Source organism: Chiroxiphia lanceolata, chromosome 6 (assembly GCF_009829145.1).
Source record: "Chiroxiphia lanceolata isolate bChiLan1 chromosome 6, bChiLan1.pri, whole genome shotgun sequence".
Classification (NCBI taxonomy): Eukaryota; Metazoa; Chordata; class Aves; order Passeriformes; family Pipridae; genus Chiroxiphia; species Chiroxiphia lanceolata.
This window is the reverse complement of record NC_045642.1, coordinates 32,632,310-32,658,618: the sequence shown is the minus strand read 5'-3', so window position 1 is coordinate 32,658,618 and position 26,309 is coordinate 32,632,310. Positions and strand designations below refer to the sequence as shown.

Here is a 26,309-nt window from a genome sequence, read left to right as displayed (position 1 = left end):
CTAAATGGTTTTGATGTTATATTCTTAAGATTTCCTGACCAATGATAATATAGTGTTGACTATGGAATACATATTTATTTAAGTGTATTTATGGTATTAATATAATAAACATGGGAAAAACCCCTCTGTATGTATGAGAGTTACAGCTGAGTTGATAATGTTCTTAAAATGGGTACTGCTAAAAGATACAAGCTAAAGCTTCTCAGATTGTCTTCAAAATGATAATAAGATATGTGATGGGAAAATATATCCATAAATGAAGTGCAACACCTTCCCAGTGATAATTTGATTTCTAAACATAATTTTTCTCAAACATATTTTGGGGGGGAAAGAGGGGAGAAAGAGCTATTTTGGTGAAAATGTGAATATTTTTCATTATTGGACTATCCAGAGTTCCAGACACCTTTCTTCTTTTAATAAAATTGGGATGGCTTTAATAAAAAGGCTGGCTTACTAGATGTACTTCCTTATGTGCTCGAGCAACAATTGGTAGTGTGTGTTAGAATAGCGACAGAAATTCAGAAGTTCAGTCATTTAATAAGGATTAAGCTGATTTCGCTAAGATCCCATTTGGTTACGCATTTGTTTTAGCTACAAAATTACTATATTTTTACTGTCCTGATAAAGCTGAGTAAGTTTATTACTAACTTGTAAAATTATCATCTTTTCATCTCTTTTACTTATGGTTTTTTTCCCTTTATTTTTCTTTCACACAGGCCATGCAAGTAAAGGTACAGGTCAAAGTGCATGATGTGTCTTTGTTTTAGATTTAGAGATGATCAGGCTCCAAGCACTCTTTCCATTGATCATAGCAGTGGCGTCACAAAGTGAAGGTCCAGGTTCCACCTACTATAAATTTTGTCCAGGTTGAAGTGGCAGTTTTGATCAGAGCAGCTGAAATTCCCTTTGGCACTCCTTACGTGCTGCTTAATGTGAAAATGTAGTCAAGTTACTTTTTGTAACCATTTCAGATGTACGTTCCGCCTCTGCTGTCTTTCTGCATTCTGTTTTTTTACTAATATATCGAAGTAGACATTGTAAAAGCAATGTTTAAGTAGAGTCATCAGAAAGATGTATTTGGCTTATGATATTCAAGAAGAATATATGGTAGAAATGTGCTATAACCTGTCCCTTGTCTGTAGATAAACAGAAGTTGTATTAAACCCAGTAAGTTTAAATAACATATATAGTTCAAATCCTCCCTTTTTCCAAAAGTAAAATGATCTTTACTAAAGTTGTGATCAGTGACAAAGCTTTTGAATAATCCTTGTTTCTTTTATGTACTTAATGTATTTGAAGCTTTCTTCTCCTCCAGTGAACCATAGGTCACCTTCCCTTGCATCATTCATATTTTTTTAAATATGAATTTCTAATATAGATGAGTACTTTTTGACCTATGGTGTGTTCTTCATTGGTGAAGCAGAATGAACAGCAAAATGGAGCATAAACCCTTTCATCTTTCCCTTCACCCGCTGTCCTGAGAAGCACACATTATGCTGTGAAGAGCTTTTAATCAATTAAACTGGAGGCATAAGTTAAAAACCGAGAAGTTCTGTTAAACTAACAACCTGATTTCATGATTTGTTGTTTTCAAACTTCTCCAGGTATATAGAGTACCATTTAATGAATGCTCTCGTGGTAATTTCAGAGACTTGAAGGGTTAAAGAGGGATGGAAATACTAAAAATATTAATTCCATAATCTTAACCAGTTTTATCTGATTTTATTAGTGTAAATAATTTCTTCTTTTTCATTGCGTATTTAGTTATTATTAATCTACTAAAGAATCTGTAATTCTTTTTCTGTATATTTTTTAAGAAATATCCATTTGTGTGTTGAAAACCTCAGGCAAGTAATATCATTATGTGCTGTTAGGCAACCAAATTGTACCATTCTTTCTGTTCAAGCCATTTTAGCACAGTTAATTATTTAGGCAAAATACATCAAATTTAATGCTCTTTACATATGTAATGAAGGTATTGTGTTTACTCTTATATGTGCATATCAGAACTGAAAGAGACACAATTTCATTGTCATTTAGGTTTCTGTCTGTGACTCTACTTATACATTTATCAGCTGGAGATGTGAATTCATGGACAGCAGAATTTATGGCAAAGGCAGAATGACTCTTCTTTTTGTGCTATAAAAATGTTCAAGTTTTAAGGTTCCCCTATCTCGTTCATACGTAGTTATTATTAATCTCATATAAACATACAGCAAATTGGCTGTGTGAAAGGCCTCAGGCATAAAAGATGCAGAAACCAGTATCTCCCCTTCTTTTCTTTTTTTTTTTTTTTTTAAATTATCTATTACATATTTTGTTATTCCTTATTTAAGATGTATAGTGACGCCACTGGAATACAGCGATACATTGTGGGATTTGTTTGTCTGCTGTCAATGTAGAGTACAAATAATGTCATTGTTTTAACCATTGCATCACTGCTATTTCTAAGGCACTTTGAAAAGCGAAGCTTTGAGGCAAAGTACTCTCTTGCAATTGTTAGTTCCTTAAGAAAGGAAGCCACATCCATTGCGTGTTCCCTCAGACCTGCAAAACGCTTAACACCAGCTATGTGCGTAGAGATTCACCATCTAGAAGAGAGAATTTGCCAAAATTTATCACTGAGTAGAATATGTATGGCTGCCTTTTTTTCTTCCAGTGATACTGTGATAATAGTGAGGCAGTAACTGGGATAAGGAATTGCAATGGATTCTGCTGTATCCTTATGTGGAACTACACAATATATTATAAGAACAGTTATCACTAAAACTTAACTGAGAGAAGGATGTGGAGGATTAAATGCAAGCACTACATTTTGTAGTGTTGTATAAGCCTGGAGGCCTAGTCCTGAAATCTTATCACAGGCAAAACTCCCCTTGAGTGTAGTAGGAGTTTAATCTAGGTACAGAATTCAGAACTGGGCTATTTTATGTTGTTGCTGTTTACTGTGTTCATTAAATATATGGGTCTGTTTGAAAGATTTTGGTTCTCTGTCTCATAAATGAAAAGTTGAGTGTGAAATACTGTTGTACAGTGTCTGTTGTATGAAGATAGGGCAGATGTTATTCTGTTGTGCTGTTTACCTCTGTCTCTTGTTTTCCTGTGCCTATTACTGGATGATATCCAAAGTTGCAAAAGTTTTAATTTTTCATCCCAAATCTACTAATATTAGCCAAAGCCAAAGGGCAGTACTTTTCCCAGAGGCATTAATTCATTGGCATTTTACTGCATTGAATTAAAGCTTTTTAAATAATAGTATTTTTCAGATGAGACAAATCAGGCAATATTCATTCATTCAGACCCTGGATAACTATCTTTATATCAATTTCCCAAAAAAAAAAGTAAACATCCTGAATTTGTTTCTAATATTAGAGAGGTAATAGTGTCCTCTGAGACTGACTCATCTTTTAATTTTAGGGTTGTTTCTGATTTGAGAGGTAAGATCCAGAAAATATAGTTACAGTCATATTATGAATGCACACAAAAGTGTGTTACTCCTATTAAAACATCACTGTTACTGCATTTTCTGCATTGGCGCACACCAAAATTATTCCTTTATGTTTCCTGCTCAAGACTATACACCCTTCCTCTGATGTAGCATTTTTAATTAGTTGTACTACATCAGGAACATAGTTTTCCTGGACCATTGGGGAAGAACATGTTGGAGAAGCGTGTGATTAGAGAATTACAGTCATTTATTTTCTTTTTTCTTTTTTTAATGATAGTCTGGAGGACAAGATCAAGAGAGGAAGAAATCAAAACGTAGAGGGGATTTGTACTCCATACAAACATCTTTGATTGTGGCTGCACTTAAAAAGATGCTTCCTATTGGTTTGAATATGTGTACTCCTGGAGATCAAGAACTCATCTCTTTGGCTAAGACTAGATACAGCCATGTAAGTGTGTACTTTGCAATAGCTTTTAATGCAAAGTAAGCAGAACTTTCTAAACCATATTTTGAAGCATAGCTATCTAAGCAGTCAATATTATTAAATATATCTATGTACTGTAAGCAATTATAGCTGCTAATTATTTGTATACAATGTGCAGTTTTATATATGCCTATTCATTTGGACCGAATAGGGAAATACCATTAGTTAGCTTTAATTCCCTTCAGAGTTTAATCTTTTTTCTGTGGTTAAGGAAAGCCTTTGACCCTTCTGACATCTTACATACTTTGAATACAAAAAAGGTTATGTTTCAATATTAAAATAAAAGCTGTTCTATGTTGTAAAATTTCTTATGAAATGAATCATAATCTGAACTGAAAAATACTTCTACCTTTCTACAGAGGGACACAGACGATGAAGTCAAAGAACATTTACGTAACAACTTACATTTGCAGGAAAAGGTAATATAAAAAAACTCTGTCTTAAAGATTCTGATGTGCACTTTTAAAACACAGAAGGCACAATTGTTTTGATAATTGTGATACATTTAAAAATATAATCTTAAAAGCTATTAGAAAAATTGCCATTTTAACATTATTCTTCATGATTTTTTCATTATAATAAATGGCTTATTTGTAGTTTTGGCTGGTATAATCAAGTTTGGGAAGTTCTATAGAATGGCACAAGTGTGAAGAAGTGAGATGTTGGTAGTCTTAAAGCTATAATTGCTTAGAATCATCTTGACCCCCCAAAAAAAAATTGGAACTGTAATATTTCAGCTTCTCTTCTTGAATTTAACTTTCACTAATAATTAAATAGCATTTCTAAGAATATATACATTTTAAAGGGACTATGATAAAACAAGAAAAACTTGTGTCATCTTAGCACTTCTGAGTTTTACAAGCACCCTTATATTCCTACAATTTATACGCTGAATACACTGTCAAAGGTAATACCAATATAGAGTCCTCATCATTCAGCAAACTATAAATAATTTAGATCATTGCCTACAATCTTTGAACACAATAGGAGCCACTCATTTATCTGTTATGGAAGATGACTGTCTGGTTGATAAAATTTGTACTTACATAAATTTGGAATGGACACAATAAGTAATTTAATGTGTTTTGTCATTTTTTCTGTTTTCTAAGTGAAAACCCAAAACCTTTGGCTGTTATAGTTAAGTGGCTGTAACCTACTTAAATTCTAGCTGTCTATTCTAGACTCCAAAAAACAGCTTTACACTATTGGTACAGAGGTCCTGCAAGGAGTTAATTCCAGTACTAAATCAGCTTTCTTATTTTTAATGCAGTTAAGTGGGATACAAAAGTCCCAGAGTGCTTTATTTGGTTTTGTGAAATAAAAATACAGAACCTTGCTCAAGAATTGAGTTCAATTGCCCAGCAGTATACAAAACCCAATGCCATTTTTTCGAGCAGCTGGCAGATGTTAGTTTGGTCTGAAAGGGGACAGAAAGTGGGAGTATCTATAACATTCTTTATATGAGAGCAGTAGTGGTGTTGGTCAAATTCAGCAGCTTACATATGAAACATGTTGGGTTTTAGTCTGATGATCCAGCTGTGAAATGGCAGCTAAATCTGTACAAAGACATTTTGAAGAGTGATGGACCTACTGACCCTGAGAGAAATGTTGAACGTGTGCAGAGGATATCAGCTGCTCTGTATCATCTGGAACAGGTAACAACATAAATCTCTATACTGTGTTTGTTTTAAAATAACCTGAGATTTTTCCTTGCAGAGATTATTTCAGCTTCAGTGAGTGTTATCATTAAAGTGTTCACATAAAAATTGGGGTTTTGTACATGCTTGCATGCAAGTACACATGCACATACAGATGTGTATATACACAAAAATTTAATGTAATCTGTTTAAGTGCCTCTATCTAGCTTCAGGGAAAACTCAGTATGTATTTGCCTCTGCAAAACTTTGTGAACAGTAGCAAGAAGTATAGTATACAAATCATCTCCATTCAGAAACCTGTAATTCTAGGAAGAGATGTTTGCTTGTCCAGTTATTTTTAATATACTGAGTTCAGCCTGTCTCCTATTTCTGCATCGGAGCATGCCATAGCAACTTTTGAATCAGTTGCCTGTCAAATGATACAATTTGGTAAAGGCAACTGTACTCTTCGTACATAAAGTTAATCCATTTCAATCATAAGTGATACAGCACAGAAATTCATTCACATGAACAGCTGGATATGCATTGTTAGAAACAGGTAGAATAACCATTCTGGAAATTTATCAAGGAGTCGCACACATGAGGTATTCTAGCATCTGGAGCTTGCCTGAATAAACTGACAGGTACTATATAGAAGGTCCCTAGTATTTTACTTACTAACTAAAAAAATAAATAAAACCCCAAAGCAACTTTTTTTCTGATTATGCAGAGCATTTGTAACTTTTTTTTCTTTGCTAACTAGCTAACCATTAGCTAAAAAGAAAACTTTGGATGAAAGTTGAAGTGTTTCCGTTGTATGTACTAGAAGATATTTTCCCGCAGGTTGAACAACCACTGAGATCAAAAAAGGCTGTTTGGCACAAACTCCTGTCAAAACAACGCAAAAGGGCTGTTGTTGCATGTTTCAGAATGGCACCATTATACAACCTGCCAAGGTAAATGGTTTAAAGGTTTATTTTTTCATAACTTCTTTGTTTACGTAGTTCTCACTACTCATGTGTTTTACCTACATGTTTGTTGATTGTTAGGTCTATGTAATCTTAAGAGTTGGTTAGTTATCAGCTAATTACTCATAGTAGCAAAATACTCATCTCATGACAAATAACCAGAGGGGGAAAGACCATAAGAATTATGCTGCTGCAAAACCAAAATGCTTCATTATTGTCAGCCGTATAGTTCCTCGAGTTATGTGTGAAAATTATTAAGGTGTTGCTGTTTCTGTCCATTTTTTGCCTCTGATTGGTTGCTGTTTTTACTCTTTATTCTCCTGTGTTTGTGTTCTTTTTTCTTTTTTTTTTAATTGTATGTAGCTCTTCCTCTCCTGTTGCATGAACACTTCATGCTCTGTAGCTTGTCTGGAGCAATCTGAATCTGAATGGTATATGAATTAAAATAGCTATTGGGGTAGAGCAGTGCAGAATGATATTTTGGGCTTGTGCGTTGCTCCACTTCTTATTCCAGTTGAATGTAGACACCACAAAGTCCAAGACAAAATGCATCCTGTGCCTGGATCCATCTACTGCTTTAAGCAGAATATTAAAATCACGAGGCACTGGGGAAATTTCCTTTATCGCGTTCTTTCTCAAAAAATCTGCTTTATTCAGACACAGGTTAAGCACAACTTTAATTAGGTTTGCCTCTTACTTTCTGCACTTTTTCACGTTTCATGTCTAATATTTTTATTCAAAGCTTTTTGGCAAAGTATTTAACTGTAGAGTTGCACTGCATTTTTAAATGCCTTTATTAAAGTCAATTTACATGCCTGATGTAAAGATCTATAGATAACATCTTTAGCTAAGGGTCTGTAGCTGTGCCATTAACATACTGGAGGAAGATTACATTTACAGAAGATAAATAAAAAACCAGTTATACCATAAAAAGCACACATCATTCCTTTACAAAAAATAGTAGTTCTAGACTATAGTAACTTCAAGTTATCAAGCTACCACCAGGCAGTCTTTAAAGAACCAGAGAAATGAAAAGATTTAAGTACAACACAACAAATGGGCTCATATGAATCCTTTCATCTTCAAGAACTGTGCTTGTAAAAATAAGAGGAAGTGGTATGAAGAGGTCCCATTTCAGTTCAACCTTTTTGTGAGCATGTTTCCTTACACTCATATTCTTAAAATGCTTAGAATATATATATGAGCACTAAAATGATAAAATGGCTCATCCTATTTTTGCCTTAAAAAAATTCCCCTTTTATGTATTATTTTTGAGGTTTATGGAACACTTGCCAAGGGGCAAAGTGGGTTATAAATATTTTTAATTTTCCATAAAATATGGAGTAATACTCAAAATAGAAACATTAACATTGACTGTAATTTTCATTAAAAATTTCTCTGTGTTAAAAACTTTTCTTAAACTTCTTCTTCTCAAACTTTGAGGTAGATTTTGTGATGCAGTTTACTCCTAATTTGAATATGAATGTGAGGAAAATCTGCCCAGTTATTTCATTTTATCAGTTAATTATGCTGTCTGCACTTCAAAACAGGCAAGATTGAAAAAAATGGTTTTAGAATCCTAAAGTCATAGAATGGTTTGGGTTGGAATGGACCTTTAAAGAGCATCTAGTCCAACCCTGCTGCAATGAGCAAGACCTTCTAGCTATATTGCTCAACTGATAGGTGAAGAACAAAGTTGTAAAATTAATCAGTTTACAGACACTTATTTTTTTCTAGATAAATCATAGGATTCTGATGGGAAAATAAGGCTGTCACACTATTACACACCTACCATGATCTCTATTATCTAAATTGATGGTGTTGTTAAGACATGTCTGAACCCTAGGGAGATTACTTCAAGTGAGACATGATTAATTCTAGAAGCTATTTAAATCTCTTTGAACCACAGTTTAAAATGCAGCTTTCTATCTTGTCTATTTCCTTATTTTGTTGCAGCATTGTATTGGGAGTGTTAGTTCTAACTTTGATGCTAGAATCAATTAATTTAAAGGGCAGTAAGCACACATTACAGTGGTACCCTTTCATTTATGCTAGAAAAGATGAATATCTTCAGTAAATAATACACTTGCTCTTTTGAAAATTTTCTAGATATTTAGGTGGCTTTCAATGAAATTTAATTTTAATCTCACAATTTAATATAATTTTTTGCAAAATATACTCTTATATGTTTTAGGTTTTAGGAGTTCCAGTAAGATATTTCAGAAAAGGAAATGTTTATTGACATGCAAGTGTTTGTTAAATCACAGAAAAATTACTTTAACTTCTACCATAAATATTCCAAGAACTCCCTTTTATGAAAAGTGCCTGTAGATACAAAAGAAATAATTGTATTTTAAACCATTTCTATTTTCAAAGAATTAAACATCAGTTAAGTTAGGAAATACTAATTCTTCATGTTCTGTGTTTAATGAATGTATATGGCTTTGAAAAAGCGTCTTATGTGATAAATGTTTTCTCTGAGATGTGTCTATTTCTGTTTGATATTTTATGGAAATTAATTTGAAAAAAGTGTCTTATTGTCTGTCATCTGTATATGCACATAGATACATGTACAACTGTACATGGCAAATTTTCATACACAGTTTACGAATACACTTTCTGACTACTTTACTGATTCTAACTTGTGCCTTTCTTCAATGAAAACCTATATGCTTTTCTTCAGACACAAAATTAGCAATTTCTTCCTGAGCACCTTTCAACGTGTTTGGCTGGAAAAAGTACATGAAAAAACTCAGTATGACAGGCTTATACTCAAGTTAACGGTAATGTAACTTGTGGAGAGCCTCTTGCTTATGCGCACACTTCTTCCTTCCCAGCCATGATTTGATATTATCATAAAAACATGAATTTGTACAATTTACAGAGGGGATTCTGATTGGTCAGTTTTTGAAATTTGATAATAAAACCATACCAGTGTCAGCAAGTGAGCCTAAAAATTTGACTGGATAGTTATTCCATTATAAAATAATGATTCATGTGCACAGTCTATTTAAACAGTATTAAATAGTGCACATGCAGCCCATTTTTCCATCCTTTTTTGGTGGTACGGCATAAAAATAAATGAAAAGGCTGCATGGAATAGCCTTTCTAACCTCACGTAGTGTAGCCCAAATCAAAATTTTTCCCAAATGTAATGTACAGATGTAATGGTTTGGCCATTATTATGTGTAACCTTATTGCCATGAACTGTATTTTCTTGGGAAAGTTACATTAATGAATACTGTATAGTAGTAATTAATATGGCTAAGAGTTTACTAAAATTGGTAATTTTCTATAGCAGGTTTTGTGTCTTTGTAATGCAGCTTCTTTGAGGACATACTAATACTGCCCAGATTTGGAACTGAAAGACTAGAAGCTGAGGTTAGGCTTCCCTGTGTAGAAGGCGGCGATGATTGTTTGCATATAACATGCTGGAAAGCTCTTGATAATTATTTTGGTGTTGAAGGCCAAATTCTGCTGTCTTGATGTTCTAAATCTAGTAAAATAGATTTACACTTTGCAGGTGTAAATCCCACTCACTCATTCTCAATCTGTTCAAGTGTGTGTTTTTTTCATTAAGGTTCCAGTCCTGCAGTTTCATGTATAATGTATATTATCCCTCTCAAAGCCTTCAAAATAAAAAGTAATGTATACATATGTGTATAAAAAAATAGTAAGAATGTTTGAAAGTACCTGCAGCTTTGTCACTGAATGTTAGTTATGTTTTGCATTTTGTTTCACTGACCAATCAGAGGATCAGAATTGTACAAATGTGTATCCTTACTAACCATTAACCATCTGAGCTGTTATACTCTGTTCCGTTACCCCTCTTGATCTCACTTTCACAACCCCCCCCAGGCACCGTTCTATTAACCTCTTCCTCAATGGCTATCAGAACTATTGGATAGAAACAGAGGAATATTCATTTGAGGAGAAACTAGTTCAGGATTTGGCTGTAAGTACTGACATAATTGGGCATGTTTTTCAGTGCCCACTTTAGTGTGTATTTTATGTACCTATTATAAACTATATTTCATTTTTGTGTACTGTATGCATATGCATAAACTTATAAAATATTAATCCTCATGCTTCAGAGCATAAGGTCATTTTCTGCTGTGGTCAAAAACACATTTTTTTGTCCTGTGATGCACACTGAAGTGCATTAAGGTCATTTATGCCTTCAGGTGAACTATGTGATACTCATTCTTGGGAAGAGAAATGGATTAGATGAACTGTCAGACTATTCTTGACATTATGGTAATTCCTATGTTCCTATATTTTATCTACTGGGTTTTTTTAAAGCTTGACACTATGGATCCTTTTGGCTTTTTAATTTTTTTTTAATGCATAATATTTAATTTAAACATTTTCAGCTTTGGTACAAATTAATTTTTCTGTTTTCTTACTGATGCATCATAAGGAGAAGTAAATATATGCCATATTCAGCAAAAATTTAGTTTACCTGTGTACTTGATAAAAGTGACTGATAAACTTCAGGATTGTATTAATAAATATTGATTCAGAAAGCCTACTGCTTTTTGTCTTCCCTCTGTGTAGTTAGCTTGTCTGAAATACCTCCAAGGGGCCTATCTCCATAGCATCTAAACACCATGGAAGCTAATATACAGCTTCATGGATCACATGCAGATGTATCAGGAGGTGCTTCAGTGTTAGCAAAACCAGTCATGCTGTGCTTTTTAAAGACCCATTATGCCTAATATCGTAGAGCCATAGAATGGTTTGGGTTGGAAGGGACCATAAAGATCTAGTTCCAACCCCTGTGGCCACAGGTAGGGACATTCTTCACATGCTCTGGACAACTACATGGCCAGTCTGTGTTTGACTTTGTTGTTTCTTCCTAAAGGAAAGAACGAAGCCATTAATCAAAGCAGTGACTACAATTCTTTCAGATTTACTAGAGAAGTAAATTGCTATGTTATATTTCTAATTGCCAAAAAATGTCTGAAGTTTACAAGGAGCAGTCCTTACATTCATTGAATCAACGTTACTAGAAATTATATATGAAAATATTGTAACAAACACTAGTCTGAATAGGATGTATCTGATGATATTATTAAAAATTGTTCCAGAAATTCTCCTGCTAAATAATTGAGCCATGTCTTTCTTTTAATTCTGGTCCACTGGAAACGTAATTTCTGCTGAATAAGGCTTCCTAAGATTTTCACTGTCTCATTCTCAATACCTCACAAATGACAAACTTCTAGAGTTACTTAAATATGAATAAAAATCAGATTCTGTAACTCTGAGTCCTACAGGCAAATATGTTGCAGGTTATGCTGTAAACTGATGAATAAGATTAATACTGGCAGTTAATATACATTGGACAGAATAAAATTACTCAAATCCTTTCCTAAGCTTAATTACTCAATTTTTTTCTTACTTCTGAAGCTTAACTTGTATATTCTAAATCTTGAGACAGACATCTCCAAAAAAAGATGAAGAGGAAGAAGAAGAGAATGAGAAAAACATCCTGATCCACTTCATCAGATTATCCTCTATTTCAGTCGCAGCGCTCTCACAGAGAGAAGGTAAAAGACCTGTGTTGAAAAGCACACTGAGTAAAAGGCACATAGTAATTGAATTTCTAGTAACATTACAGAAGTGATTTAAAACAACCGTAGTTCATTAATGTACATGGTGAATACTTTTTTCTCTTTCAGTTTCATTCATTTTCATGCATTTAAATTCAGTATAACCTTTACACTGAGATAAATATTGACTATTTTTGACATTTTAAAAGCTTGGTAAATACCCAATATAAAAATAATCGAACCTGACTTCTCACAGAAACATACAGTCTACAGAAACTGCTGGTTCAATCAGAGTACCCTCCCCTGGTCTCTCCTGGTAATAGATGTGTGTTCTTTTAGTTGGTATTCATTACATTTTACTCAGTATGTCAGAAAAGGTTTGTTGATGGTTATCATGACTCTCATTGCCAGTTTCTGTTTTGACTTTCAACTGTTGATTAGAGTATGTATTTTGTATGAGTATTCCAGTGCTTCATATGCTTTTTCTGTATGACTAACCATAATCTGTCATCTTACAGTTACAATTATTCTAATTTATATTTCTGTATTATTGTTCTGTGCCTACAACAACCAATGATCCTTACTATCCAATATGACTAGGTATTCACCTAAATTGTTTATTCAAAAGTTAGGACTTGGATTTGGATAAGAAAATACACTTTAATATGATTTCAAGTGTAATAATTTGTCAAGTAGATGTGCGTCTACTTAAGAAAAAATGAATTTAAATATTAGTAGGCATATGACATCTTTATATTACTACATCATAAAATAACTTAAAGTATTTTTTTACTCTTCATAGTAAACTAGAAGATGATCCCTTATATATTGCCTATTCTGCGATGATGGCAAAAGTAAGTATATAATTTCAAGCTCTATTCCTTATTGCAGTCAGGTACTTCCCATTAATTTTAGATTCTTCTTAAAACTTTTTTTTTTCTGTTTCTTACATGGACTGCTTGAAACTAGTAAATTCTGTATTTTTAATGCAGCAAATGCTGTTCAGAGCTATATATAATGAGAGATTTCCTGCATTGAAACAATACTATACAATTCCAGTAGGTGCAGTCCTACAGTGCACCTACTGTAGGACTTGGCACTTGGCACCCACTTCGCACTTTGTTCTGTACAGGATTAACTCATGAGGCAGTCTCAACATGTTAGTTATCTTTATTCTTTGGGTAATTATTTTGGAGTTAATATTTGAAGTCTGTCAAAAATAAGTTAACAGTTTTTGCAACATATCGATTCCAGCTGACTCATGTGATGCTAGTTTGACTGTGAAGATAAATATTATGTATATAGAGATATGGCACAAGAATGTATAGCCTGTAGTTACAGAGTGTGTATGTAGTTTGATTAATACCCTGAATTACTCATATATTGGGGAATATCAGCTTCTTAGTGTGGATAAGCACAAATATTTACAATTACAGGGGGTTTAAATCTACTTAATACCTTTAATTATTGCTTGAAAAAATTATTTGGCCACTTTTATAAAAATAATAAACAAGATGTTGTGATTTCTGTTTTTAACATAAAAAGAGCTGTCAAGAAGAAGAAGAGGAAGAAGAAGAAAAAGAAAAGACATTTGAGGTGAGAGTTTAAATAACGTTTCTTTCTTATCATCTAATGTGCAAGTATTTAAAATATGTCCACTAGAATAAATGCAAGAATAACATAACACAGTGCGTGTTGAGCTGGTTTACCAGGTTATTCATGAAAAACAAAGATGGTTTGTTCTGAAGTTTTGGAGCCAAACAACCCACGGATTATGAAGGCAGATGGTCTTCAACAACTTCAGATTTCTCATCTTCCTATTTTTTGGAGTCAGTTCCAGTCCATATTCTCTAATTTTTGTTCCCAAACTCAGGAGAAAGAAATGGAAAAACAGAGAACACTCTATCAGCAAGCTCGCTTACATGATCGTGGAGCTGCTGAGATGGTCCTTCAGATGATTAGTGCAAGCAAAGGTAATGTTCTGAGATGTATTTAAAGTATACATGGTGTACATGTCATAGGTTTTAATAATCTTATGCATATATATAGTGTATTATCATTATACCTATGATTTATAAATCATATACAACTTCTATATGATAGATGATGAGGCAAAATAAATGTCAGTTACAACTGTACTAGGTAAAATTTCCAGACTGCGTTTCTGATTGATTAGTTCATATTTGCAAGTTTTAATGACTGTAGTCTTGTTTTGACAGGTCATACAGGGCCCATGGTTGTTGAAACACTAAAACTTGGTATCGCTATTCTAAATGGTGGAAACACCATAGTTCAACAGGTAATGCTTTTTTAACTACTGTGAGTCTTGCTTGCATAAAAGGCAAGTAATTTTGAGAATTTTAGTGTCCTGCTGTTTATTTTAATGCACTTAATTTTAAGTCAAACAGTGAAGAAATATCAGTGTATTTTTGGTGCAATAACAATTATGTTATTGCTCGTCAGTGATTTGCACTTCAAGGAATTCATTCAGAAAATTGATAATTCATATAATTTTAATATTATTAATGATAATGTTACTTATTAATTTTGTTATTGTTAATTTAGTTGATAAATATTAATTAGTAATTAGATGTTAATGATTATTTTGTATTTAATGCTAATATTATATATTTCACCCGCCAAATACATAAACTGCAGAAAATGCTGGACTACCTGAAGGAGGAAAAGGGATGCTGGATTTTTTCAAAGTCTTCTGGCTTGATGCAGTCCTGCAGGTAAAAGCATAAATTGTATTATAACAGATTCAGTTTTATTAATTTTGGTGGCTTATTGCTCAGTGCAGGTGGATGGGTTAGATTTAAATTACAGGAGTCACAGTTTGTAGAACTCTTGTAGGAAAGTTTTGTGTATCACACACATAGTCTGTTAATCTTTTAGAGTACTCTTCCAAGGGGGAAAATAAAGCAAAAGACTGTGCATGCCTTTGAAGGCTTAGTTTGGAGAGGCAGAAAAGTAAAATGTAATGGCTCCTTTACTAGTCCTAGATCCCTCAAGCTTTTAGGATGCAGAAAAGCCATCACTGAGGGAGAGACAGGCCAGTGGAGCTTTGATAAACTTTCAGTTTCTGCACATTTCTTATGAGCTGCATTAATCTTTGTCTCTTCATCTGAATCCTCTGCATATGTATCAGGTTTGTTAGAGATGGCATGTGGCCAGTGAGATTGCAGTATTCCCTTGATAAACCAAAAATTCAAATTAGTTAAGGTAAAAGACTCCAACACAGAAGGAGAAAAACTGTTGGTGTTTCTGATTACTCTTGTAGTAGACAATCTCCTTTTCTCAGCCTTTTAAAGCACCAGAAGTACTGGGAATTAGAAGTGGAGCAGCTGTACGAAGACAGGATAAATGTGGAAGGAAGGGTGACCTGCACTACAGAAATGATAGTTGAATAGTTGCAACCTAAGTAATAACATCTGTCCTGTAATTTTTTCCATTTATGTAAAACACTTTAGTAGGGACTTGCTCAAACAGGCCCTTCCATGATTTTACTACCAGTTGTGTATGTCTACCACTCAAGTCTTCATTAAAAACAGTTTGATAAAATGACTGAACAGTGATAATGAAAATGGTGCTTTAAACAATGTTTTTGTTTTTAATGATATCACTACCCAGAATATGTGACTGCATCGCTATTTAACTGAACTAAAAATCTGATAATCATAGAATTCTGTTTTGACTGGGTAGAAAGTATTCTGCTATTCCACATGCTGAGCTATGCCAAGTTAGCAAAATAAAATTCAGATATCAGTTTCTTTTGACCTTGGAAGATAAGGAATCTTGATTACATTTCTGTCTTCTGATTAAGGAATCAGAAACACCATACACCTTCCAAATAACATAAAATGCATGTATGCAGTAGCAATAGAAGTAATAGTGACAACTTAGTGGAAAACAGTGTGAGTGAGAAATACTGCAGTAATGTCCTTTTGGAGGCAGGTTTAAGTCGTCATAAACAGTAATTTTCAGGTTCCTTTTCCACTCCTCATTTATACATGAAACCATGAATGACATTACTGGGAGTGAAGTTAGGTAAGTGATGAGACTTGACCTGAGACTTATTTCTTTTCAGAAATGGACATTGGAGCCTTAGTTTCATCCAAAGTTTCATCTTTTATTTAATATCAGTGTTTAATAAATATAAAGCAACGCATGTCATAGTGGGTCAAGAGTAGTCGTTGAAGGCCTCTAGAGATTTCGTAGAAGGAAATAATTTTCCACTGTGTACTATAGTGCTTTTCCTGTCTGTGCTGTTTGTTTGTTTGTTTGTTTTTCAAATTTAAGTGTTCTTGACTGAATGCGTTTGAGAGACAGAACAAAGCGGAAGGCCTGGGAATGGTTACTGAAGAAGGAACTCGTAAGTAGAATGAAATTGATCAGTAGTGCCTTCAAACATTATTTTGGCTCCCTTTTTTAACTAGAACTGTTACTTACTGTGGCTCGAGGTTTCTGTTGTTAAACTTACTATGAGTAACTCTAGGCTTTGACTTCTGAATATGCTTTATTTTTACAATATCTTTAGCAATAATTTTTAAGAAAAATACTGTAATTTCCAATATTCTTATCTTGTATTCTTGTTATTTTTCTTTGATCCACAGTCATCGTTCGTGAGCGTGGTATGTTTGGGTTTACGGTTTTTGATACTCTTGTTGCAAAAGTGTGTTGCAAATACAGAGAGAAATCTCTCATTGCATCTTCTCAGATATCTTTAGGTTTAGCTTTGTGGTCTGCAGCAGGTTGTGTGTTCAGCTTGAATAAAGAGTTTGATGCTTATTAAAGAAGTGTCACTCATATTTAAGGCATGATTTTAGTTATGACTAACAATTTACTTATTAGATATGTATCTTGTTGCTTATTTTTTTTAATTAGTGTTGGTTTTTTAACCATGGATGCATTGAAGTGCGAAATACTTTTGCTCTGCTTTTTCTGTTTCAGTTTTTCTTTTCATTATTATCAGTCTGTTTCTTTTAAATTGCTTTAGCGCTTTCAAAATACTGGGTTTTTATTAAAATTCCAGTTTTAAAGGTTACCATAAGACTATGTGTTCTGCATAATTAATCATAACAACGGTCACATAATCTTTGTATTTATATATTTTAAAGGTGAAAAGGTCTTGCAGCATGATGAATTTACTCGAGATCTATTTAGATTTTTGCAGCTGCTCTGTGAAGGGCATAACAATGGTAAGTGAACTGAATTTTGGGGAAAATGTGTGGTGAGTCTGTTCTTAAACAGAGTTGAATAGAACCAATTCTAATGGGTTTTTTTCCCCTCTCATTTAGTTTTCTCAGGGGAAACTGGCATGACAAAAATTTGAATTGCAGAGTTCAATTGGATTTTTAAGTCCTAATTTATGGTATATTACTAGTAAAGCCTATTCCAAGTCATGTGGGTAACATTTCATCAGTTATATTTAGATTGTGATCCACTGTAGTTCAATTCCACCCATAAGGATCTGTACCCAACAAAATACTTAAAAAGAATGTATTCTCCATGAAAATAGGAAAATAACCTTGTATTATTTTTCTCCTTTATACCAACCAAGCACAAATCACTTCTTATTTCAGATTTTCAAAATTACTTGCGTACTCAGATGGGCAACACCACAACAGTGAATATTATCATTAGTACAGTTGACTACCTCTTGCGTCTTCAGGTGAGACAAAAACAGAGGAAAATGGATTATAAAATATTTGCCTTTCCTTCACTTTTATAAATTCACATTTTACTGGAATAAAATGTGAAAATTCTTTCTAAAGGGATATCTAAAGTAAAGAATTCTGATTTATTTCGTATTTTCTTCCTTTGAAAATAGATGGCCTTTCAGAATTCTGTGTGAAACCAGAAGTTTGTTGACTGATTTCATTGTTCACTTCTGAAAGGAGTGCAAAATATTATTGTAATGAGAAATAGATTGACACAGATACGCTAAATTTCATCTGAATTGCTGATTCAGCTTTTGGCAATACAAATGCAGGCAGTAAATATTGCATGTTGAATTCAAAAATAGAAAATATAATGTTGTTTTTTTCTTAGGAATCCATCAGTGACTTCTATTGGTACTATTCAGGAAAGGATGTCATTGATGAACCAGGACAACGTAATTTTTCTAAAGCTTTGGCTGTCACCAAACAAATATTCAATTCCCTTACAGAATATATCCAGGTAAACAGAATGTTTTGCTCAAGGTACTAACAGAGAAGTTCTATGATTACATGGCATGATCGTGTTCTGTCATAAATTTGTAAATACTTTGGCTTTATTTTTTTAAATTTTGATAAAGTTACATGGCATCATTGGAGCAGTGCAAAGTGAAAACTAAAACATATGAATGGCTACATATTTCACATGATACAATCTGGTATCTATGCACTAGATACCAATGAGATCTTGGAAAACTTTCTTATGTAGCTTCATGGAAGCCTGAAATGTCTTTTTTTATTTTCTTGGGTGGAGGAGATGGGGAGGACAAATCAGTAGGAAATAAATGGTTTTATTTGTTTCATTTTATTTTACATAAATAAAAAAGTGGCTTTCTTATTTTTTAGGGCCCTTGCATAGGTAATCACAGAGTCTGGCTCATAGTAGCTGTGGGATGGCAGTTGTTGGCTTTCTTCATGTCTTTGCCAATATGCAAATGAACTTTCACAGGTATTTTCAGTATTAAGTAATTCTTCTTTGCATATGTGTATACTTAGTCAAGTTGCAAAGCAGTTAAAAGGGTGATACTCCTTGGTTGTGAAAGGGCCTGTTGCAATATGCAGGTCCAAGACTGAATCTCAGGACTAACATCTTATATCACTCTCCTTTAGCATTAATTGTCATTGTGCACTTACCTTTACTAATATCAAACTGATGCTTACAGCTCAATTATACCTTTCTGATAATGAATGTGGCAGTTTGGTCTCTTCCTCCCTGTTGCCAAACACTGATGATCTGCAAGAGCAGAAACACCACTGAAAGCATAGTTCCCATGCTAAAGCTAAGTAGGAACAAGAGAAACGCTGAGAAAGACTCAACTTGTCCAGTTAATTAATCACAGACACTGAAGCAGGGAGGGCATAGGCAGTGTTCATTTCACTGTACAGAGCACTGTGGAGTCCCACCTCACTCCATAGTGTCAGGATTCTGTGTTCTTTTGTGACTTCTGCTCAATGTATCCATACACTCAAGCTCTAGGTGCTGAATGCAAACGTGCAGAGAGCAATTTCCTCACTCTTATTCAGTGTCTCTGCTATCCTCTGGACATGAGATTTCTTCCACCCTATAGAAGTATATCAGAATTTTGAGAATACACAACAGTATTTAGGTCCTTAATGTTAATCACATTAGACTTCTTATGTTCTGTATTTAAACTAAGCAGTTCTAGTTTTCTTTGAGTGGTAATGCATTATGGTAATGTCATTATGCCATTAAATACTCCCAGTGAAGTGAAAAAGGATAGATTTTTTCTTAGATACTTCCAGATCTGGTGTAGCAAGCAATTTTTTTAGGTTTCTCATGCCCCTTATCTGCCCTTTGGTACTCCCTAATGCTTTATCAAAGCTTATCTTTATGGTATTAACACCTCTGCTGTAGTAAGTTACCTGTTGTATTAGACTTCTGATAGCGATCATAATAAAATGACAATGAAATGTTGCTGAATAAAGGGAACTACGTTTAGTTGACCATCTTTAATACTGTTTTTCTCTAAATTTATTTAGTTTTTTCAGATAAATACTAAGACAAAACAACCTTATTCTCCATTTTTTTTACAGGACTCTGCTCAGATTGAATTGCTTAAAGAACTGCTAGATCTGCTAAAGGATATGGTAGTGATGCTCTTGTCACTGCTTGAAGGTTGGACCTGTTTTTCTTATGGTCAAATATAATTATCTCACCTTCATAATGTAAAGCACAATGATTATGTTAATCTTTCTAAACTGCTTTTTAATTGCCTTTATGTAATGTCAGGGGGAAAAAAACATACTTCATATTTCTTTAAGAATTATTCTGGAATATACACAGTCATGAAATAGAGGGCTGCTACAGAAAAGCATGTTGAAAGAAAAAATATTAAGATTTAAGAACATTTTTGTTTGTTTTCAGCAGGAATATGAAATGTCTTTATTTAAAATGTAGCCACCAAATTAATTTCCTGTTTTAAACACACTACCTAGGTAACGTTTGTAAATGGAACTATTGGAAAACAAATGGTAGACACGCTTGTAGGATCATCCAGCAATGTAGAAATGATTTTGAAGTTCTTCGACATGTTCCTGAAATTAAAAGATCTGACTAACTCAGATGCTTTCAAAGAGTACGACCCAGATGGTAAAGAATAATTTCAAAGAAGGAATTTCAGAAATCATGGAGGCTCAAAAACAATACATACAGTCAGAGATTGAATTTCTGCTGTCCTGTACAGAAGCTGATGAAAATGATATGTTTAACTATGTTGACTTTGTGGAAAGATTTCATGAACCAGCCAAAGACATTGGATTTATGTAGCAGTATTGCTAACAAACCTTTCAGGAGCACATGCCTAATGATTCACGCCTTCAGAGCTTACTTGAACCTGCAGAAAGTGTTCTTAATTACTTTGAACCATATCTTGGCCGTATTGAAATAATGGGTGGGGCCAAGAAAATAGAAAGAGTTTACTTTGAAATCAGTGAATCCAGTAGAATGCAATGGGAGAAGCCACAGGTAAAAGAATCCAAAGACAGTTCATATTTGATGTTGTAAATGAAGGTGTGAGAGCAAGAAAAAATGGAACTCTTTGTAAATTTCTGTGAAGACACATCTTTGAAATGCAGTTAGCATCTCAGATCTCTGAAACGATTCAGGTGAGAGGCCCGAGGAAGAGGAAGAGGCAGAGCCTGCTTATGTAGTGATAGTGGAGATGATGAGGAAGAAGAAAAGTCCCTGGAACCCGCTTCAGCTTTTGCAGTTGCCTGTGTTGTAGTGAAGAAGAATGTTGCCAACTTTTTTAAGATGGTCACTGTGAAGAACCTAAGGAAACAATACAGGAAAGTTAAAAAGATGACAGTAAAAGAGATGGTGAAAGTGTTTTTCTCCTTTTTCTGGATCCTATTTGTAGGGACATTTCAACTGTTCTTTTCTGTAGTGTGGGGAATATTCCAGATTCTTGGAGCACTGTATTTGGGGGGTGGCCTGGTTGAAGGAGCCAAAAACATAAAAGTTACTAAATATTAGGGGATATGCCTGATCCAACACAGTTGGAATCCATGATGATGTTATGGAAGCAGAAAAAGCTGAAGGTGCTGAGCATAGCATCAGAGCTGAACGTGTGCAGTTTGTGAAGGGTGAAAAAGGGAGAAACTGACATAATCGCAGATAGTTTTGGCATTCCTACAAAGAAGGAAGGTGATCAAAACACGGTCATGATGCTGACTTGGCGATATTGCAGAAATCCTTGGTACCGAGATCCAGACATCCTTGGAAAACACAGTTCATAAGAAAAAGGATTACAGGTAATTAAAGAGATTTAATATTAATAATAATAATAATAACAACATAATTATTTGTCATTTAACTGATCACTAAAGTTATCAGTGAGAACATACTTTACAATCTGTACTCATTTAAAAACCAACAGGAAAGTTTACGTCGCAGAAAAATTCAGTCCAGTGTTTAGATTTCAGTGCAGTAAATTGTTGTTACTGTCCATTTGGACTTTATTCAAGACAAAAACTGCTGGCAAATTTTTAGGCACAGTTTTTGATTTAACTGGTTTATGGTCTTGTTTATTCCGCATACCCCATTTTTTCACAGTATATTTCAATTACTTTACAACTTATTTTCTCCATAATATGCCTTACATTATCATTTTCTTCTACGTACTTTACTGATCACATGCAATACAGTATACTTTTTTCCTATTATCTGAAATGAATTTGTCTGAATTTATTGTTAGTTTAATGTTTAGCATAGAATTATTCTTTACTTTTATTCTGTTTTATACAAAATATATTTGGTTCCACTCAACTGTGCTAAATAGAATATTTTTCTGTTTAAAAATGGATTGAACTAAATGTGAAAACCAAAATTCATTTTTCATATTTGGAAAGCATTATGTTCCCCTTTACAGTTCAGATCTGTTTCTACTTGTTATTCAAATATATCTTTCCTCTCATCATTAATCTACCTCTTTATGCTATACTCTCCAGATATTTCAAGATAAATCTGAACTGTACAACTTCTTAGTTCATTATCTTCTCTTAATTCATATGTTTTTCTCCAATATTTGGTCATCATCATCCATCATCATCATGGCTGGGCTTCGCAAACGAAGATTTAGGAAGGCTCTATCCACATTTGTTACAAGCACATTGGTGGCTTATGAGGCCAATACGAGACAGACATATCTGATTGCAAAAGTCACAGCAGAAAGACTCCTTAGGTGGTATATTCTGCAAGACACAATTCTTTCTGCGTTGTCTTTTCTCCTTGAGAGTGATCCTGCGTGCGTTCTCAAAGGAAACAGCAGCGTTATAGATGGTGTGTCTCCAGGCCTCCTGATTGGAGGCCAGAGTAGACCAGTTATGTTGATCAACATGGCCAAGGCTGAGATGTTGTTTCAGGGAGTCCTTGTATCTTTTCCTCGAGGCTCCTCTCATGCAGCAGCCAGTGGCAAGTTCCCCATAAAGCAAGATCTTAGGGAGGTAGTGGTCCTTCATCCTTGAGACATGCCCTGCCCAACACAGCTGTGTTCTCAGCAATATGGCCTCAATACTTGTGACTGCTGCTTGTTCTAGAACAGATGTATTGGTCACACAATCTGACGAGTGGATGTTTAGGATTGTATGGAGACAGCATTGATGGAAGCATTCTAGGAGACGCAGGTGGTGGCGGTAGATGACCCATGATTCAGAACCATATAAAAGAGTAGACAGCACTATGGCTCTGTAGACACTGATCTTGGTACTTTTCTTCAAGTGTTTATTATGCCATACTCTTCTATGGAGTTTTCCAAAAGCACTATATGCCTTTGCTAACCTGTTGTCTATCTCCCCGTCAATCTTACCATCCAAGGAGATGAGGCTACCTAGGTAATTAAACTGCTGGACTGATTTAAGCTCTGATTGGCCAATGGTGATATGGGGATGATGGAAGACTTCCTGAGCTGCAGGTTGGTAGAGAACTTCTGTCTTCTTTAAGCTGACTTCCAGCCCAAAGAGTTCAGCAGCATCTGCAAAGCAGGATGTTAAATGCTGCAGAGCTGCTTCTGTGTGGGCAACAAGGGCGGCGTCATCAGCATAGAGCAGCTCCCGGACAAGATGGTTTAAGGTCTTGGTGTGGACCTTCAGTTGCCTTAGGCTGAAAAGGCTTCCATCAGTACGGTATCAAATGTAGATACCGTCCTGATCATCGAGGTCTGCCGTGGCCCTTTGGAGCATCATGCTGAAAAAAAACTGTGAATAGAGTTGGTGCAAGAACGCAGCCTTGTTTCACACCCATTCTTTATCAGAAAGGGCTCAGAAAGTGCATTGCCATATCTGACTTGGCCATGTTGATCCTCATGGAGTGAGATGATCATTTTAAGAAACTTAGGGGGACAACCTAAACGTTCCAAAATCTGCCACAGACCTTTTCTGCTCACAGTATCAAAAGCCTTGGTGAGGTCAACAAAGGTTACATAGAGACCTTTGTTCTGTTCCCTACACTTCTCTTGCAGTTGTCTGAGAACAAATACCATGTCTGTGGTACTCCTGTTGGCTCTGAAACCGTACTGACTTTCAGGTAGAATATTTGGTACTTGCCTAGATAAAACTATATTTTTCAATTTTTTTAAATTCATTGTGTGTGTACTTAAAAATGAGTCTTTAAAAATCCTGTCTCGTTTAGCATAAATGTAACATGGTTGGTATTTAAAAATACTATTTTAACTAAAGAATCTCAGCAAGTAAGAGTAAATACCTTAAAATTTTCTTCAGCAGTGGTTGAAGTAAACATTTTAATTCAAATCTGAATAAACATTTTAGAATTTTCTTTGCTTTACTTTGATTTATACATTTCTCACAGATGTGTTTGTAACTATTAATAAAAATGCTCAGTAATTTTTGCAAATACTTCCAGTCATTAATGTGAAGTCAGTTGTGCAATTTATCCAGCTTTTACCTTTAGTATATTATCTAGTGAAACTCACCAATATAATTTTAATCATTATATAAACTAATTATATAGTACAGAAATCACTATTCACAGTGTGTATATAAATGGTTCAAGTAATCCAGTGAGAGCACTAGATATAACTATTAAGTGGAGCTCAAAGTAGAAACAGCAATGTAAGAATCAAAAAATCCCTTCAGGAGTGTCTTTCTTAGGCATCTGCAATGATAAAATTTACACAAATGGATAGACATAAAAATTCACCTCTATATACTGGAAAAGCAACTGTGTAATAATAAGGTCAATGACATTACTACCTAGCCAGAGAAACTGCAAAATAATCTATGGAATTGTATATGATGAAGACTGTTAGCACTTAGTTTTTACTGTGAAGTTACACAGGAATCTGTGTTGAGAGCTGTGTGAGTTCAGAAATGAGAAAATTTATCACAATTTGCTGATAATAAAGTTATTGGTAGCAGTAAAATCAAGAGCTAACTACAAAGTTGCCTTAAAATAGCAGATAAAAATCAGTGATGTCTGTGCGACAAAAAGTTATAATTTTATGTGTAAAATTTTGCATTTTGAGCTCATTGCTACTGTTTGGGTATGAAATCTTGGGAATATAATAGAGTGGTATAACAGTATCAGTTCAGTGAAAATGTCAATCAAGCAAACTGAAATTCTGAATTGTTGAGAAAGGAATAGACAGAGGAAAACTCCAGAATATTACTATGCTTCATGAACCTATCTGTGTCTTGAAGACCAGGTTCCTTCATTTTGAAAATAATGTGGTAAAACTGAATAAGGTTCAGTGAAGGTCAGCAAGATATCAAAACTCGATATGGAAAAAATCTTGTGTATGGAATTAAGTAGGTTAAGACTCTTCAGCCTGGAAAAGAGAAAACTGAGAGACCATATGATAGAGGGATGGAAAGGATGGATAGGGATTTATGCATTCATCTACCACCCTACCCCTTAAAAGAACCAGGCATCATCGAATTATCTCTGAATTACCCTCCACCAGCTTGAGATTTTGGAGGACACTCATTGTGAAAGAGTTACAAATGCATCGTTTACTAGATGAGGTTCCACAGATATCCGTGAGATACCCAAGGGAAGATCAATTTAGTAAATTCTTTCATGAATCTTTTTCCTAAGTGTCTGCAAGAGATAGGCATCCAGATGAGTAGTGGGGCAAATACAGATAACTGTATTTAGGTATTAACAAGAAAAGTAGGACCAATAGACAATTGCTGTCTAAGCACTTCAGGAGAATATAGAAGAGGATTAAGAGTTAAGACAGGTTTCTGCAAGAGGGAATGGAAACAAATTTAGGCACTTGAGATTCCTTTGTGACTCTAGGACTTCAGGGCCTGCATCTCTTTGATTTCCACTGAAGCTTCCACTTTCAAACTGCATTTGAAATTAGTTACTTTGATCTTGTAATATGAAGCCTGAAGGTGTTTGACATCCAGGCCCCAGCTTCTTTGCTGCAGTTAACCATCTGTAAAATTGTATATTGGTTTTTCCTTATCTCAAGGGAATGTTGTAAGCATGCACTTAGGAGGGTTGTGAGGTGTGCTGGTAAAGGTTTAATGAACCATCAGCCCAGCTAAGATAAACAGCTTGGAGAAAACATTGTGTAAGTAGAGGTTGTTTAAGTATTTGTCTGTTTTCAATTGCATCACTTGTTCATGACCAAGTAATTGGATGTTATAAGATCTAATAATTACATAGTTTTTTTCAGTTTTTTGATGATAACATTAATATATTATTTTTTGTTTCATATTTGGAAAGAGGCAGATACCTTCATCCTCAGCTGGTTACATGATCCGTCTGATCACATATATAATTAAGTTGTTCAGTCAGCTGGACTAGTTAGAGTATTGATAACACTATACTGAAAAAGGCTATCAGAGTAATTTCTGTCATTTTCACTGTTAAAATACAGCCTGAGCTGCTTATTTTTTAGGAATCTAACTCCTTAAAAGTGCTAAGTGGTATAAAAAATATTATTAATTATTTTATTTATTTCTTAGAAGACAGTAACAAAAGTTACTAGAATTTTATTTGAATGGATTGATT

General features: G+C 34.3%; 1 protein-coding gene across 1 annotated transcript in view; it reads left to right on the top strand.

The window, feature by feature from the left end:
• The window catches only part of RYR3 (ryanodine receptor 3), a 209,575-nt gene that overhangs the window by 164,569 nt on the left and 18,697 nt on the right, over positions 1–26,309 (top strand). The window contains 32 exon segments of the mRNA XM_032689828.1: positions 717–731; positions 3,726–3,896; positions 4,292–4,351; positions 5,456–5,587; positions 6,413–6,525; positions 10,396–10,492; positions 11,978–12,020; positions 12,023–12,086; positions 12,892–12,943; positions 13,635–13,685; positions 13,963–14,062; positions 14,309–14,388; positions 14,748–14,824; positions 16,392–16,399; positions 16,402–16,464; positions 16,706–16,723; positions 17,210–17,290; positions 17,675–17,763; positions 18,144–18,272; positions 18,656–18,671; positions 18,674–18,755; positions 19,861–19,949; positions 20,271–20,423; positions 20,426–20,452; positions 20,455–20,889; positions 20,892–20,964; positions 20,966–21,297; positions 21,300–21,326; positions 21,329–21,420; positions 21,422–21,476; positions 21,479–21,499; positions 21,502–21,577. Of these exon segments, the coding sequence (XP_032545719.1) occupies positions 717–731; positions 3,726–3,896; positions 4,292–4,351; positions 5,456–5,587; positions 6,413–6,525; positions 10,396–10,492; positions 11,978–12,020; positions 12,023–12,086; positions 12,892–12,943; positions 13,635–13,685; positions 13,963–14,062; positions 14,309–14,388; positions 14,748–14,824; positions 16,392–16,399; positions 16,402–16,464; positions 16,706–16,723; positions 17,210–17,290; positions 17,675–17,763; positions 18,144–18,272; positions 18,656–18,671; positions 18,674–18,755; positions 19,861–19,949; positions 20,271–20,423; positions 20,426–20,452; positions 20,455–20,889; positions 20,892–20,964; positions 20,966–21,297; positions 21,300–21,326; positions 21,329–21,420; positions 21,422–21,476; positions 21,479–21,499; positions 21,502–21,577 (2,921 nt within the window).